At 38.3% G+C, this 15969-nt stretch overlaps 1 protein-coding gene across 1 annotated transcript; it reads right to left on the bottom strand.

The window, feature by feature from the left end:
* Positions 1 to 11593: 11593 nt before the first annotated feature.
* LOC134664802 (protein CutA homolog) lies at positions 11594 to 15758 on the bottom strand. Its single transcript, XM_063521542.1, has 3 exons — positions 15534 to 15758; positions 15028 to 15185; positions 11594 to 12283 (listed from the first exon to the last, which is right to left on the bottom strand). The coding sequence occupies exons 1-3, from the start codon at positions 15658 to 15660 to the stop codon at positions 12098 to 12100; spliced, it is 471 nt and encodes a 156-aa protein (XP_063377612.1). The 5' UTR covers positions 15661 to 15758; the 3' UTR covers positions 11594 to 12097.
* Between the last annotated feature and the right edge of the window lie 211 nt (positions 15759 to 15969).

Genomic DNA, 15969 nt, shown 5'->3' on the forward strand with positions numbered 1-15969 from the left:
ATAAAGATCGAGCAATAAGCCACATGATGTATTACACCGTAATCAGTTGGAATATACGTTACATAGTAACTATTAAAAACTCATCAAAGGGTTATATTCCCATTAAAGATTGTAACGTACATACCATCAGACTATAACACAAAGAAAACATACAGAAATTTATAACAAGTCATAAAATCACAATTAAATAAAATTGACACTTAACTTCGTTCGTCGTCGTAGCTCTCCAACTGAGAAGTGACCCACAACTGTCAGACACCCGCTTATATTCGATTAGACTTCACCCCTTCTACCACTTCTTGGTGGGAATAACAAATAAGATGTTTCCTGCACATCCGGTTATTATAATAATTCAATTCAACAAATGTATTTGCTGCATTTAGTTTAATTTATTATAGAATAATTAACGCAAACTAATACAAATTTAATATCATGGCTTATTATTATAAAATACTTTATTTACCTTACTTATGTTCTGACAGTTATGGTCAAGAAATATACATGGAGGGTAGTTGTGTTATTGAACAGCAGTTCTAACTTATTATTTCGATATAAGTACGTATTAGCTTAGCAAAAGTGAACCATCTCGTAAAAATGTAAGTGTGATCTTTGTTTTTATACTACGTATCTCACATATGCGTATCTCACTAGAATAATATAATCAAGGTATGTTTATGTTTGATGATTGAAATAGTAACTCTAAAAATTATATTTGTGTCTTATATTCCTGCCGAAGACTTTTATTTTTCCTTTTCCTTCTACACAAGTTAGGCCAAGTAATAAGAATTTAGGGCTCTCAATTTTATCTTGACTTCTACATCAGTAAAGCTACGAGGCCATGTTTGGTATCGTTTTCGTATAAATTCACAGTACCAAATTTAGTTATGGTATCACATTGACACCATTCCGAAGTAAAAACATATAAACTTATTAAAATACTTTCTTTTAAACTCCTCTTCACGCTTAAACTGCTGAACAGTTTTAATTTAAAGGTACACATATATTTTGAGTCCCGAGACAGGACATAAGTAATAAGTTACCTCAAAAATCGTCCTTTAAAGGTGTGAAATGTGGTGCAGGGGGGAATTCAGAATTGAATTCTTGAAGTTAATACTTACTGTTTAAGTTTAGGTTTGAAGTCTTGTTTTTTATCATTTTCAACTAAATCAAAGTTGTAGAATTGTAGACCATCCCAAATTTCATATAAATCGGTTCAGCGGTTATTGATTTTCCGTACAAATTTTCACGCCACTTTTCACACCTTCAAAAGATGATTTTGGTTATAAAATCTATCCTATGTCCTGTTCCGGGACGCAAACTATTTCTATATCAAATTTCAACGAAATCGGTTCAGCGGTTAAGCGTCAAGAGGAGTTTAAAAAATACCGGCCAAATGCAAGCCGGACTCGCGTATAAAGGGTTCCGTACATTAAGTCCGCCTCGCGCTTGGCTGCACATGTCTAATAGGTTTTCCTGTCGTCTTAATAATCGTGATAGGTAAAGGACTATTTTGTGTATTTTTTTCAAAATTTAAGACCTAGTAGTTTCGGAGATAAATGGGGGGGGGGGGGGGGGGCAATGGTCATTTTTTGGGTATAAAATCAATTTGTTTACGTTACATGTCCGTCTTTGGGTCCCTAATTTACATATATGTACCAAATTTCAACTTAATTGGTCCAGTAGTTTCCGAGAAAATAGGCTGTGACAGACGGACAGACATACAGACGCACGAGTGATCCTATAAGGGTTCCATTTTTTCCTTATTGAGGTACGGAACCCTAAAAAAATTGAATTTAAATTTTGTGGAACACGGCCTAGCACCTTCACTGATGTAGAAATCAAGATAAAATTGAGAGCCCTAAATAAAGTTTCAAGAGCGGATATCTCAAAAACTATTCAATATATGGAAAAAATTGACAAAATAAACTTGTAACAAATTAAATTAACTTTCATTTTGTATAAGTGGCCATGTCGCTACGATGCATAGTTTCCGAGATATAATCGAAAAACCGGAAAATGGGACCTTCAAAGCTCCCTCTCTCCCCCCCGCTCAAAGGCTACGGCCGAGGACTTTTGATATGTTCACCTCCTAACTTGTCCAAACCAAGTTAAGGAGTCAAAAATTGTGTTCCGAGCATTTCCCTCTACAACTTTATTGAGCATTCGTTGCCTGACCTAGTAGCGTATTGCATTTCTTTAAAAACTTTTCTGTAAAGGGTTGACGGGTGTTAGATGTTTATATGGATTTGGTCGATTTTTATCATTCGCATCGCCCATGATGACTTACTAGAATTACTTACGGGCACACGAGACACTAATAGTAGTTTGACAAACCTTGGTTTTCAAGAGGTATTTTATATTGACATTTGCTGTCACAAATTTGCTGTCAGATTTAGTCGCAAACCGCACGCAAAGTGCATACAAATGTGTCGACACCTTGTTACGGAAAAGTGTAGACACGGCGACGACACTTTGTTTCGAAACAATTCTAGACACATTGTGTGGACTCTGTTACGACACATCTGACATTTAGTTACCACTTTGATGATTCTGCGACTGGAATGGTTATATGGGTATCCCACGTTATGTGGGGTCGGCACAACATGTTTTTCTCTTCCATTCTCCTCTGTCTTTCGTGTTCTGAGCACTCACTCCTATTCATTCATTTTATTCATTATTAATCATTATCATTATAAATCAATAAATTTAAAGTCAGTAGGTTTTTGCCCATCCTTATCGTGCTACAATTAGTCGGTCCAATTGCCGCCCGATCTGATAGATTGTATCAGGGCTATAACCGCGAAAATCGAAGTTCGCAAATTGCGGGCATTTTTCTCTGTCACTCTAATTGCGCCTTCATTGGAGTAAAAGAGAAAGATCCCCGCAAATTGCGAATTTCGGTTTTCGCGGTAGCCCCTCAGGTCGTTCGTCTTGTCACGTTCACCCCCGCGCCGCTATCTATCTCGACTCGATACTTGTTTACGTTGGGGCTCTTTTGGTGTTTGGAGCTTAAACGAAAACCTTTGTGTAACTGATAATTTGTAAACTGTTCTAAGACTGCATTTATGTACCTAACTAACTAACGATACCAGGTAGGTACTAAATGTGTAATTTTGTATAGTGCGTATGGTGCTTTGGGGTTACTTCGACAACGGGATAATTTGGAAATGGGCAAATAGGTGTCTACTACTAGAAGCACTTTTCTACTACTAAAAGTGCTTCTAGTTTAGTAGGTACCAGTGGCGGCGCGTCAAACATATCCATAGGCAAACCGGGGCTAATTTGTATACACAATTACACATTTAGTACCTACCTGGTATCGTAGTTAGTTAGGTAAGGGTTGCTAAAGTATGAACTGCCTCTGGTTTATATATACTTACTTGTCATTTTCTGAATCAACTCGCTTTCGAAGTTACCCCAGTACACCTTATTAAAAATAATTGACTGAGCGTTAGCGAAGGTCTCCGTTTCAGCTTGGTCAAAAATGCTTTCGTATATGTCCATATGTTCTCGTCTATGTCACGATTTAGATTCATACAACCGATTCTCGTGAAATTTTGTGATCAATTTCGATGATTAAATAGATTTTTTGTAAATACAGTTTTTGGAAAATTCTCAATATGGCGGACCCATGCATTTATTCAGTTTTAAGTTGTTATGCTCACGAGCGAGGTCTATAGCTCACAGCATTTGCAAACATAACTAGGTAGATCCAGTAAGAGTAGGTACAGTCGCCATCAGATGTATCGGAGCGGTCAAGGCGCTCACAAATATCTGAACACGCCTCTATTTCCAAGGCGTTAGAGCGCGTGTACAGATATTGTGAACACCTTGGCCGCTCCTATATATCTGACTATATATCACTGTACATAAATCTTATCTATATATATAATTTATACCAGTTATTAGGGTTCCGTAACTCAAAAGGAAAAAACGGAACCCTTATAGGATCACTCGTGCATCTGTCTGTCTGTATGTCTGTCTGTCCGTCTGTCACAGCCGATTATCTCCGGAAAGTAGTTCCGGGTGGGTCCAGTAGGGACCAAACAAGTTGAAATTTGGTACACATATGTAAGTTTGTGACCCAAATACGGACATGTAACGTAAACAAATGAATTTTAAACACGGGGGCCACTTATGGGGGTAAATGAAAAAATAAAAAAATTCAAACTATATCATGTTACATATCAAATGAAAGAGCTTATTGTAAGGATCTCAAATATATATTTTTTTATAATTTTCGAATATACAGTTTAGAAGTTATTTAAGAAAATAGGCAAAAAATGACCATTCCGTCCCTTTATCTCCGAAACTACTAGGTCTAAAATTTTGAAAAAACTACATAATATAGGTCTATACTTATAGATGACAGGAAAACCTATTAGAAATGTACAGTCAAGCGTGAGTCGGATTTAATTACAGTTTTTGATCCGACCCCTACGAATTTTTTAAAGAGATTTCACTCACGTTTCACATAAAAAATACACTGTTAAAAATTGTGTAATATACGGAACCCTTGGAACGCGAGTCCGACTCGCACTTGGCCGATTTTTTATAAAAGTACTTGTCTTTTCTTATCATGTTACAATTAGTCCAATCGCCATCCGATCCACAAATTGTAATCAGCTCGTTCATCTTGTCACATTCGCCCCGATCTGTCTTCGGCGACGTCGTTTCTGATGCCCGTTTTAGGGTTCAGTCCTAACAGAAAATCTTGTGCTATTACTCAAATTATAGTAATTTTCACATAGCTTGGGTACTTGGAGGATATAACCAACGGAGACGCCATGTCTAAAATTTTCGGTACAAAATAGTCTGCCGTTTTTTGAGGGGGAGGGGCACATCAAATGTATAGGTACGTCATGTCAGATAAACGTCAGTCCATACATATGGTTGACATGAGGTTGACCATTGGCCGCCTATTTTCGACAGAGGGGAACGCCTGTTAATGGCGGCTCCATTGTTAATTACTCCGAGCTTGGGTACCTACGGTCACAGAATAAGTAATAATACTACCGTACAGAAAGGGCACTTCCTACAAAACCGACGTTTGACAGCGATTCAGGGATGAATCATGCTGTCCCTTTCTTATCTATGTTACTATCCCTTTCGACTATTTAGGGTTGTCAAAATTCAAGTAATTATCTCATGTGGTCGGCACGCACGACGTCCCTACGTCAAGTTGTGTCAACCCTAATAATTGCTCGGAGCAATGCTGAGCCGAACGAAGCCGAGTTTCCCCGAAGTCAGGAGTGTTTTCCCACTGGGACGGTGATAGCTGTCATCTCAATCACAGAATAATTAATAGTACCTACTACCTACAAAACCGAAAAGAAACTTCCCACGAAACCGAAGTTTGACAGCGATTCAGGGACGAATCATGCTGTTCCTTTCTTAATTATGGTACTATCCCTTTCGGCTATTATATATATATATTAGGGTTGTCAAAATTCGCCAAAGATTGGACAAATAGATATCGTTGATATGGGCTCAGCGCGAATTGATTAGGGGCCTGTATCTAAACACTGATTGATATATGCCACCCTACTCGTATATATCTGAGAATTACTTCCTCTGCGATCTCATTTCAAGATCCGGAGGGTCGCGAAGCCGAGCCGCTTTGTTAAAAGTGGAGGTCAATATATATTAAGTAAGTAAACCTTTGGCCATCCAGCCAAACAAGACGTCCGCGCCAGGCCACATTAATTTCGTCATATAAAACAGTAGTACTAAAATAGCCGATAGTCGGGTTTTATTTATTTATTTATTTATTTAAACTTTATTGCACAAAGTATATACAAAAATGTACAAATGGCGGACTTAATGCCAAATGGCATTCTCTACCAGTCAACCATAGGGCCAAACAGACATCTACAATTGGTGCAGAGAGAGAAATATACTTATTCAGTGAATAAAAAAAGCAAACTATACATATAAAGTACATAAATAAATAAAATATATATAAACTACTACATATACCCGGGTTTCGGGTCGGGTTTTCGGCACTGAATGTGTTAATACTACCCTTTTTTTTTGACGGAGTGGGAATGCATTTACGCACAGTTAATGGGACTCGCCGCTCCTTATCCCTCTCTTAGCGAGAGGGGGGGAGAATTTGGCCCTACCCACTAAACCCACTCCGGCGTTTCACCCTCTTTGCCGTTCGAGAGGGCTCACTGGGATCGAGGTCATTCCACCACGGCGCCCTCCGGCAGCCCCGGCTTATCGCCAGGGCACCCTCGCAATGCAGGGGGGGATCAGAAACGCTTGATCCCCACCCCTACGACGTGTGTGGGGCCGATGCGATGCGATGCGGGTTCGGTACCCACTGGCCCCACTAGGGCTCGAGGCGAGCATACGCTCCTCGCCTTCGACCCTGCCGCCTGCGTCGGAGAGGAAGCGCGTCAGCAGCCGCTTCTCGCTCCCTCTCCGCCTCCTCCTTCTGCGACATGACTTCTTCGCAGAAGGAGGCCACTGCTTCCCATTTCCTCTCGTTAATACTACCCCCTGCAGCGCATCAATATTACTCATGAAGTGACAAACATTTGAATTTTATGGACGTTTTCATACAATTTATCACCTGCGAACTGTCATATAACTTATGTGTCAGATCAGCTACTCGGGTGCCTAAGCTGCACACACAAAGCCAATAATTTTAGGTAGATTATAACCTATACATATAATCTGGTAACTTATCTTTTTTGCAAGCAATTTGTAATCCAAACTAGAGTAAGGTGTATTCGGGTAATACCGAATGTCGGATAATTCCAAAATTCAGATGAAAATCACCCTTAATTCCATCATAATAAAAGTCTCTTTTCGTAATTATCCGACAGTTTTCGACATTCGGAATTACCCGAGTAAACCTTACCCTTTTTAGGGTTCCGTACCTCAAAAGGAAAAAACGGAACCCTTATAGGATCACTCGTGCGTCTGTCTGTCCGTCTGTCCGTCTGTCACAGCCAATTTTCTCCGAAACTACCGGACCAATTAAGTTGAAATTTGGTAAACATATGGAAGTCTGTGACCCAGAGACGGATATGTAACGTAAACAAATGAATTTTAAACATAGGGGCTACTTTTGGGGGGTAAACGATAAAATTAAAAAACAAAGTTTTGAAAACAATATCGTGTTACATATCAAACGAAAGAGCTCATTGTGAGGATCTCAAATATATTTTTCTTATAAATTTACAATAAAAAGTTTAGTAGTTATTCAAGAAAATAGACAAAAAATGACCATTCCCCCCCCCCTCTATCTCCGAAACTACTGGGTCTAAAATTCTGAAAAAAATACACAAAATAGTCCTTTACCTAAAGATGACAGGAAAACCTATTAGAAGTCTAGAGTCAAGCGTGAGTCGGATTTAAGAACAAAAATGCAGTTACGTGTTTTTAGGGACACAGCCGCAATGGTTTAAGTGAAACGTGATGTAGACAGCTATTGCGAAGGCCCTAGGCCGATATCTGCATAAGGCCGAAGGCCCGTAGCGTCGCGAAGAGGCGTGCCTTTAGCTTCATACGTGAGTCGGACTGAAGATAAAAAATGCGACTAGCTAGGCTGTATCTGGCACACAGCCGCAATGGTACTTGTTAGAGATGCAACGGATAGTATTTTGGCCGGATACCGGATATTCGGCCTGACCTTCGGCTGAATATCCGGTATCCGGCCGCCGAATATTCCAGCCGCCAGCGGAACTATACCTACATTTCGGTTTTACAGGTGCGCATTCTGCAGGTTTGACCTGTATCCTAGTGAACGTTCGCGCTCACAAATTTCTAGGTGCGAAATGAGTGCGCGTGCAAGTCAGTGGAATGTTTAAACTGTTTTAAAATAATAAACAAGTACGATTATGACCAAGACTGTTTCTTAAATCCAATTAGTTTACTCCGAAATCAAGCGATGTTACTATCCGGTATCCGGCCGGATATTAAAATCATGGCCGGATAGGCCGTATACCGGATAGTAACCGAATATTCGGTGCATCTCTAGCTACTTGTAGTACTGATTGATTAGGTTACTATTGCTACGTGTTTTAAAAAGCACTATACAGGATGGCAAAAAAAAAAGTGTATTCCCGTTGCCAACGTGCAACCCCGAAATCTCGAAGAAAAATTTGGCTGTTTCATACATTTTGGCTCGTCCGTTTTCTATGGGAGCATACATTTTTTTTCGCGATTTCGGGGTTGGTCTCATACTAAAAGTTGCTTAAGTATAATCTCAAAACCTCCTTGGCTACGGGAATGCACTTATTTTTTGGCCAACCTGTAGGTATTATCTCTCTTCGACCTTCGCTTTTATAACACTTTCGGAAGTTGTAATAGGAAGCAGGAGAGCACGACCCGTCGGACGCTCCGAGTTTTCAGCTTTATGCGGAGCTCGGTCTTCGCATTTGGACACTTGCAGCGCAATTCGGAAAATGAATTAGAGATGCACTAGATATGAAATAGTAAAGATATGTGACGTTCCACGGCAAAAGGCAGCAGGCGCTTACGCTATTATTAACGCCGCTCCAATATTCAGCCGGGGAAATGGTACCTTTTACTGTATAACGTCACATATCTTTACTATTTCATATCTAGTGGATCTCTAATTCATTTCCCGAATCGCGCCGTTGTACTATTGTTCGGCATTTAGTCTTCAGAGTTGTAGAGATATAAGCCACCACGCCAGAAAACATCATGTTACATTTGGTTTTTGATTGACCCATTTTCAAGACGTTTCACTCACGTCACGTTTCACGTACAAAAACATTGTTGAAAATTGTGTGATGTACGGAACCCTTGAAACGCGAGTCCGACTCGCACTTGACCAGTTTTTTAAGATCATACAAGTAGCGACATCTATTTGTTTTCTGTAAAATAAGTACAGCTTTTTATATAGTTTACGCTAACTACGCTAGATGTCTCCTTTTTAAGCCCACACTACAGAATATTTTAGTGTAGGTACAGTCAGCAGCAGATATACCTGAGCGGGCAAGGTGTCCAAGAAAACATATAAAAAAAAAAATATTATAGGACATTCTTACACAGATTGACTAAGTCCCACAGTAAGCTCAAGAAGGCTTGTGTTGTGGGTACTCAGACAACGATATATATAATATACAAATACTTAAAATACATAGAAAACACCCATGACTCAGGAACAAATATCTGTATCATCATACAAATAAATGCCCTTACTGGGATTCGAACCCAGGACCATCGGCTTCGCAGGCAGGGTCACTACCCACTAGGCCAGACCGGTCGTCGAATATACACTTCAATCGTCACAAAAATAAGGACATCTAAGTTGTCATTTTAGCGTAGGCTTTCAGTTCGTCACATATATCTTAACTTCTGAGTTTTTCTTTAACACATACACCCTTATTTAATCACAATTACAATAACGGTTAGAAATTCAGTGGTAACTAAGCACTCAAATTCAAGCTGCTGTCATTAATACCTACACGCACTGCCAATCATGTATGTCAGCAGTCAGGGTGCCACCAGTTGCTAAGCAGTTGTTATTTCAATGGTAACTAAGCATCAACATTTTATCTGTTTAACTTTTAAAAAAATACTGTAGCAGCTACGAATTGACACCTTTCTTAAAGAAGTATTTTATCGTCAAGTGTCAAACTTAGACAATAAATAAGTATTAGGTTCTATGAGAATGATCGGTTTTTAATTTTAACTGTCATAGGCGGCCGTTTTTCCAAACTGTAGAGCATATATTATATGTTAATATATTTATTTAGCCCGCTTATTGTACTAGAATATACTATATACTACTATAATACAATGCTCCGAATCGATCAAAGAACGAAGGAGGAAATAATAGAATTGAAACTTAACACGTTCACTGTCCCAATCTGACATGTAAAGCTTATGGCTTTGTAATAGAGGCTAGCCGTGGCCCCACGTGAGGAGCACGGGCAGTATAAAGGTGTTAAGCATATCCAACTATGACTCCTCTGTTTATTTTGTTGGTTCCAACCATGATCCGGAAGAACGGTGCCTCCTCTTCTATAGATGTATGTGTATGCGATAAAACCATCACTGCCATGCATATACCTACGTAATATGCTAACTGTTACCATAGGAATTTACATCAAATGGCATTCCGCAAAGGAGTAATCTTAAGGAACGCCCACTGCGGGTTCAAACCTACAACGTCCTGTTAGAAAGTCGCATTTACGCTACATGTGACATATCTTCAAAAACATATAATATAAAACCACAAATCAATAATAGAAATGAAACCCAAAAAAAAAAGCTGTAATCTCTATAGTTCGTTTTTTTTAGCATTAGAAAGAACTCCGCAGAAGCAAGCATGCAGTTTCTATCAGGCTCGTTAATTGTTAATAATTATTGAATTATCTAATGTAGCATGGTCAATACATATAATTTACTTCAAATTGTTACCGCTAAAAGTGCCAGATTTAGAACCACAAGCGAACTTCTGCGAAGTTCTTTCTAATGCTAAAAAAAACGGACTATAGGTGCGTCCGACTGAGATTTGAACCCGCGGTCTCTGCTTTGAAAAGCAAACGCCTTAGTAACAAGACCACAACGTGCCTTGACAATTGGCTCTAAATTCGGCTTCAGTTAGCTTTCGCTGTGTGTCACTCATTCGTTTTGATGATTCTATTATACCGGGTGTGGCCTGTAACATGAGCAAATAATTAAACCATAGATTGCACTCCTCAAACGGAGAAACTTTTGTTGAACAAATTTTAAAAATTATGAAATATTTAGACTCCCTATTTTTCATACAAAATAAATATTATCTTCAATGGACGCCATCGCCACTCCATTTCATTGTGATTGACGTTGCTTGTCACGCCTGAAACATAACAAAATTCGCAATACATTGCATCTTAGAATAAACTTTAAAATTTATTTAAAATCAAACCACAAGTTATTATTAAAAGTCGCTGAACAAATGTTGGTCAGTATGAGGAGTACAGCCTACAGTTTAAATTTTTGCTCATATTACAGGCCACACCCGGTATAAAAGAAGTAGTTTGCAGTAAGTTGACTGACAGGCCCCTGTCAATAGCTGAAGAACAAAACGTGAGATAGATGTATGTGGTGACAAGACTGTACTGCTTTCGATGATTGTCAAAACGCTTTACCTGAAATTAGCATTGCTATTATTCATTCAATATACGACCATACATGTATGCTTGAAACGTCTATTTTTCCATATTGTTCAGATATATTTGACACGTTGACCGCTTAGATACCAGTGGTTTTTTGACAGCTAAGGTAGCAATGATTTGTTGTTAGTGTAGAAATTAATGAATAGCGACTGTTAAGATATTTGTGACATGTTGAGCGCTCACAAGTAAATGCTACCATGACAGTCAACAACTTTTTGACAGTTTAAACGTTTACCTCTCTTTGAGCACCTGGAGTGTATAGCGATTTCTGCTGCTGACTGTACTTATACTCTTTGGTGTAACCTAATAAAATTGGTTCAAAGTAATTACTTATTTGTTATTTATTGAAGTAAATGTATTTTAATTGTATGGAAAATTTAGGCTATATATAAATATACTCTTATAGATAAGTTTTATCTGGAAAGGTTAAATAAGAATTGCCATAATATTATTAATATATTGTTGTATTTAGGACAAAGCATTTTTACAATAATTTCATAACATTTTAAATAAACTAAAATAATAACATTACTTACATGACTAACTACAACTTCACGCAACAAAATACCTACCAAATAAATGCTTGTACTTATAAATATAATAAATATTATAGGACATTTTTACACAAATTGACTAAGTCCCACGGTAAGCTCAAGAAGGCTTGTGTTGTGGGTACCCAGACAACGATATATATAAATACTTAAATACATAGAAAACAACCATGACTCGGGAACAAATATCTGTATCATAATACAAATAAATGCCCTTACCAGGATTCGAACCCGGGACCATCGGCTTCATAGGCAGGGTCACTACCCACTAGGCCAGACCGGTCGTCTACTTATTTAATAGGTGTTCATTATTAACCAAATGTACAAACTATTAAATAGTTTAAACTCGTTTTATATGGAAACTTATTATAAAGACTACAATACTAAAAACTAATTTAATTATTTCTTGTGACAGACCTTAGCTTCACCTTCTGGCACTGTCTCCCCAATCCACTTGAGATATGGTGGGTTTCCATTCTTAATAGGTAGGGATATAACTTCACACACCTCATATGGGTGGTTAGAGCGCACGTAGGTTGTCAGCTGGTCTACTTGAGATGTTCTTGTCTTGATCATTAGCAGCAGCTGAAATGGAGAACATAATTTTTTATGGTACAGTCAGCAGCAGATATACCTGAGCGGGCAAGGTGTCCAAGAAAACATATACACTTCAATCGTCACAAAAATAAGGACATCTAAGTTGTCATTTTAGCGTAGGCTTTCAGTTCGTCACATATATCTTAACTTCTGAGTTTTTCTTTAACACATACACCCTTATTTAATCACAATGACAATAACGGTTATAACGTCAGTGGTAACTAAGCACTCAAATTCAAGCTGCTGTCATTAATACCTACACGCACTGCCAATCACGTACGTCAGCAGCCAGGGTGCCACCAGTTGCTAAGCAGTTGTTATTTCAATGGTAACTAAGCATCAACATTTTATCTGTTTAACTTTTAAAAAAATACTGTAGCAAACTACGAATTGACACCTCCTTTCTTAAAGAAGTATTTTATCGTCAAGTGTCAAACTTAGACCATAAATAAGTACTTAGGTTCTACGAGAATGATCGGTTTTTTATTTTAACCATCATAGGCGGCCGTTTTTCCAAACCGTAAAGCATATTATATGTTAATATATTTATTTAGCCCGCTTATTGTACTAAAATATACCATATAGTACTAAAATACGACGCTCCGAATCGATCAAAGAACGAAGGAGAAAATAATAGAATTGAAACTTAACACGTTCACTGTCCCAATCTGACATGTAAACCTTATGGCTTTGTAATAGAGGCTAGCCGTGGCCCCACGTGAGGAGCACGGGCAGTAAAGGTGTTAAGCATATCCAACTATGACTTCTCTCTTTATTTTGTTGGTTGGACTCATGATCCGCAAGAACGGTGCCTCCTCTTCTATAGATGTACCTATGCGATAAAACCATCACTGCCATGCATATACCTACGTAATATGGTAACTGTTGACCATAGGACACGATCCTCAGCAGTGAGGGAACGACTTAAGGGGGAGGAGGTTGACCATAGGAATGACGAATTTTGTTTTTACAACTTAGCAGACAGGATAGAGTATACGGAGGTATACAGTATGTATCAGAACGAAAGGCCAAGAAATAGACCCATTAATGTTTAGGTCATACTGAGCAAGTTTTACTATGGGACCAACCCCGAAACCCCGGAAAAAAAATTAATTTCCCATAGAAAATTTCAACATCAGACCAGCAAAATGTATGAAACTTCCAATTATTTTTCCGCGTTTCGGGATTGGCCCCATAGTAAAAGTTGTTCAGTATGACCTAAACATTAATGGGTCTCTTTCTTGGCCTTTCGTTCTGTATATAGTATAACCTAGCAGTAAACATCAAATGGCATTCCGCACAGGAGTAATCTAAGGAACTTCCACTGCGGTTTCAAACCTACAATGTCCTGTTAGAAAGTCGTACATACGCTACATGTGACATATCTTTAAAAAACATATAAACTTATGCGAAATTAATATAAAACTACAAATTAATAATAAAAATGAAATCCAAAAAAAACTGCGTCCAACTGAGATTTGAACCCGCGGTCTCTGCTTTGAAAAGCAAACGCCTTAGTAACAAGACCACAACGTGCCTTGACAATTGGCTCTAAATTCGGCTTCAGTTAGCTTTCGCTATGTGTCACTCATTCGTTTTGATGATTCTATTCAATAAAAGAAATAGTTAGCAGTAAGTTGACTGACAGGCCCCTGTCAATGGTTGAAGGGCAAAACGTGAGATAGATGTATGTGATGACAAGACTGTACTGCTTTCGATGATTGTCAAAAGGCTTAACCTGAAATTAGCATAGCTATTATTCATTCAATATACGACCATACATGTATGCTTTAAACGTCTATTTTTCCATATTGTTCAGATATATTTGACACGTTGACCGCTTAGATACCAGTGGTTTTCTGAGAGCTAAGGTATCAATGATTTGTTGTAAGTGTAGAAATTAATGAATAGCGACTGTTAAGATATTTGTGACATGTTGAGCGCTCACAAGTAAATGCTACCATGACAGTCAACAACTTTTTGACAGTTTAAACGTTTACCTCTCTTTGAGCACCTGGAGTGTATATCGACTTCTGCTGCTGACTGTACCATCACTCACACGCTGCCCCCCTAAGCTAAAAAGCGGTATTTGCATAAAATTTTCATTGAAAATACGACCTTCCCTCCTAAGCTAAAAGGACGTATTTTCAATGAAAATTTTATGCAAATACCGCTTTTTAGCTTAGGAGGGCAGCACTGTTAATTATACATTGGTGGACCTTATAAAAAATAAAAAAGCCCTTTATTCATTGTAAAGTGTTTACATAAAAAATTTAAAATAAAACTATGACTTATAATATGTGTTTTACTAATGAATCCCTAGTGGGTAAAGGCCTCCTCCATTGCTGGACCTTATGTCTTTTAAAATAAGGTCTACCAATGTACAGTTAGGAGTGCTGCTGTTTGTACAAGTTCATTGCATCCCAAGCTATAATGTGTTAAGTGATAAGGGTGTTGTGTAATGAACCCTCGTGACCGTCAGCTGCCACTCCACTGGTGGGTTGAACGAACGGCAGCCACTCAAACACCAAACACGTAAAATAATTGTCATTCCCTCCCTGTCAAACCACAGACCACAGTGTCTATTTTTCTGTGTAGTTGACTGTACTTGTACTGTAAGTATATTAGTTATATGTGCTGTATGAGGAGATTTGGAGAGGCATATATGCCCAACAGTGGGCACATACACGTTGATGAAGAAAAAGAAGAAAGAGAATGTGCTGTATATTTACCTCACTATCCTCATTAATCTCTCCTTTCCACATGTACACCGAGGTGATTTGAGGGATGATGTTCACGCAGGCTGCCAGTTGCTGCTTCACTAGCCCGTGAGCCAGGGTCTTTGCTACCTCATTGTTTGGCACCGTCACATAAGCCACTGAATATTTGTCTGGAAATAACATTTTTAGAATAAATCTTAATAGATGTAAGATTGAATCCAAATATAAGTATATTCCTAACAGTACAGGTTATGAATATTGTAGATGGTTGGACACACAGTGAATATATTTTACAGTATTATTTAAATTTACCTGTATTATGTAAATTAAGCTGTTGAATAGTAGTGATGTTACCGACTAGTATTCAAAATTCTGCCATACGTATTCTGCCATAATGACTAGGGTCTAAAATTTAGGTTGCAAATGTTTAAATAGAGACGTACTTGTATTACCTGTACGATTTTAGTTACATTCTAATATGTATATTAAATTAAGGCTATTATTTTAACAGTACCTACCTGCGTCCGCACTGCCACTGCCGCATACTGCAGATGTAGCTAAATTAGCCTCCGCCATGACAAAACAAGGACGCAGAACGGATAAATAAAGCGTAAGCAAGGATTTCCTGTTCAAAGTTTTCAGCATATTACACTTAATACCGATTGTTTTGGTTTTTAGCTTTCGATTTCAATAGAAAAACTTGGAAAACCGTATTATGAATGACAGCAATGACTTGACAATGACATTGACAGTGACAGATTGACAGCTAATAGACAGTGCTACCAGTGTATAAAAATATTTATCGATGTGTTTGCACACAGACCACGTTTAGGGCTTTGAAATAAGGATGTTAGTGATATAAGGAAGTTCTGGGTGGTAGAATCATAAGCATGTAGAGTCAAACCGTAAAAAGTCTGCAGCGATATTGATAGCCCACGCAGTGCAAGTGTCATT

The sequence above is a fragment of the Cydia fagiglandana genome, chromosome 5, assembly GCF_963556715.1.
Source record: "Cydia fagiglandana chromosome 5, ilCydFagi1.1, whole genome shotgun sequence".
Classification (NCBI taxonomy): Eukaryota; Metazoa; Arthropoda; class Insecta; order Lepidoptera; family Tortricidae; genus Cydia; species Cydia fagiglandana.

Coding starts and splice junctions, on each gene's coding strand:
- LOC134664802 (XM_063521542.1), bottom strand. CDS start 15,660: ATGCTGAAAACTTTGAACAGGAAATCCTTGCTTACGCTTTATTTATCC. Junction 15,186..15,533: donor CAGTGGCAGTGCGGACGCAG/GTAGGTACTGTT, acceptor TGTTATTTCCAG/ACAAATATTCAGTGGCTTAT. Junction 12,284..15,027: donor AGATTAATGAGGATAGTGAG/GTAAATATACAG, acceptor TCTCCATTTCAG/CTGCTGCTAATGATCAAGAC.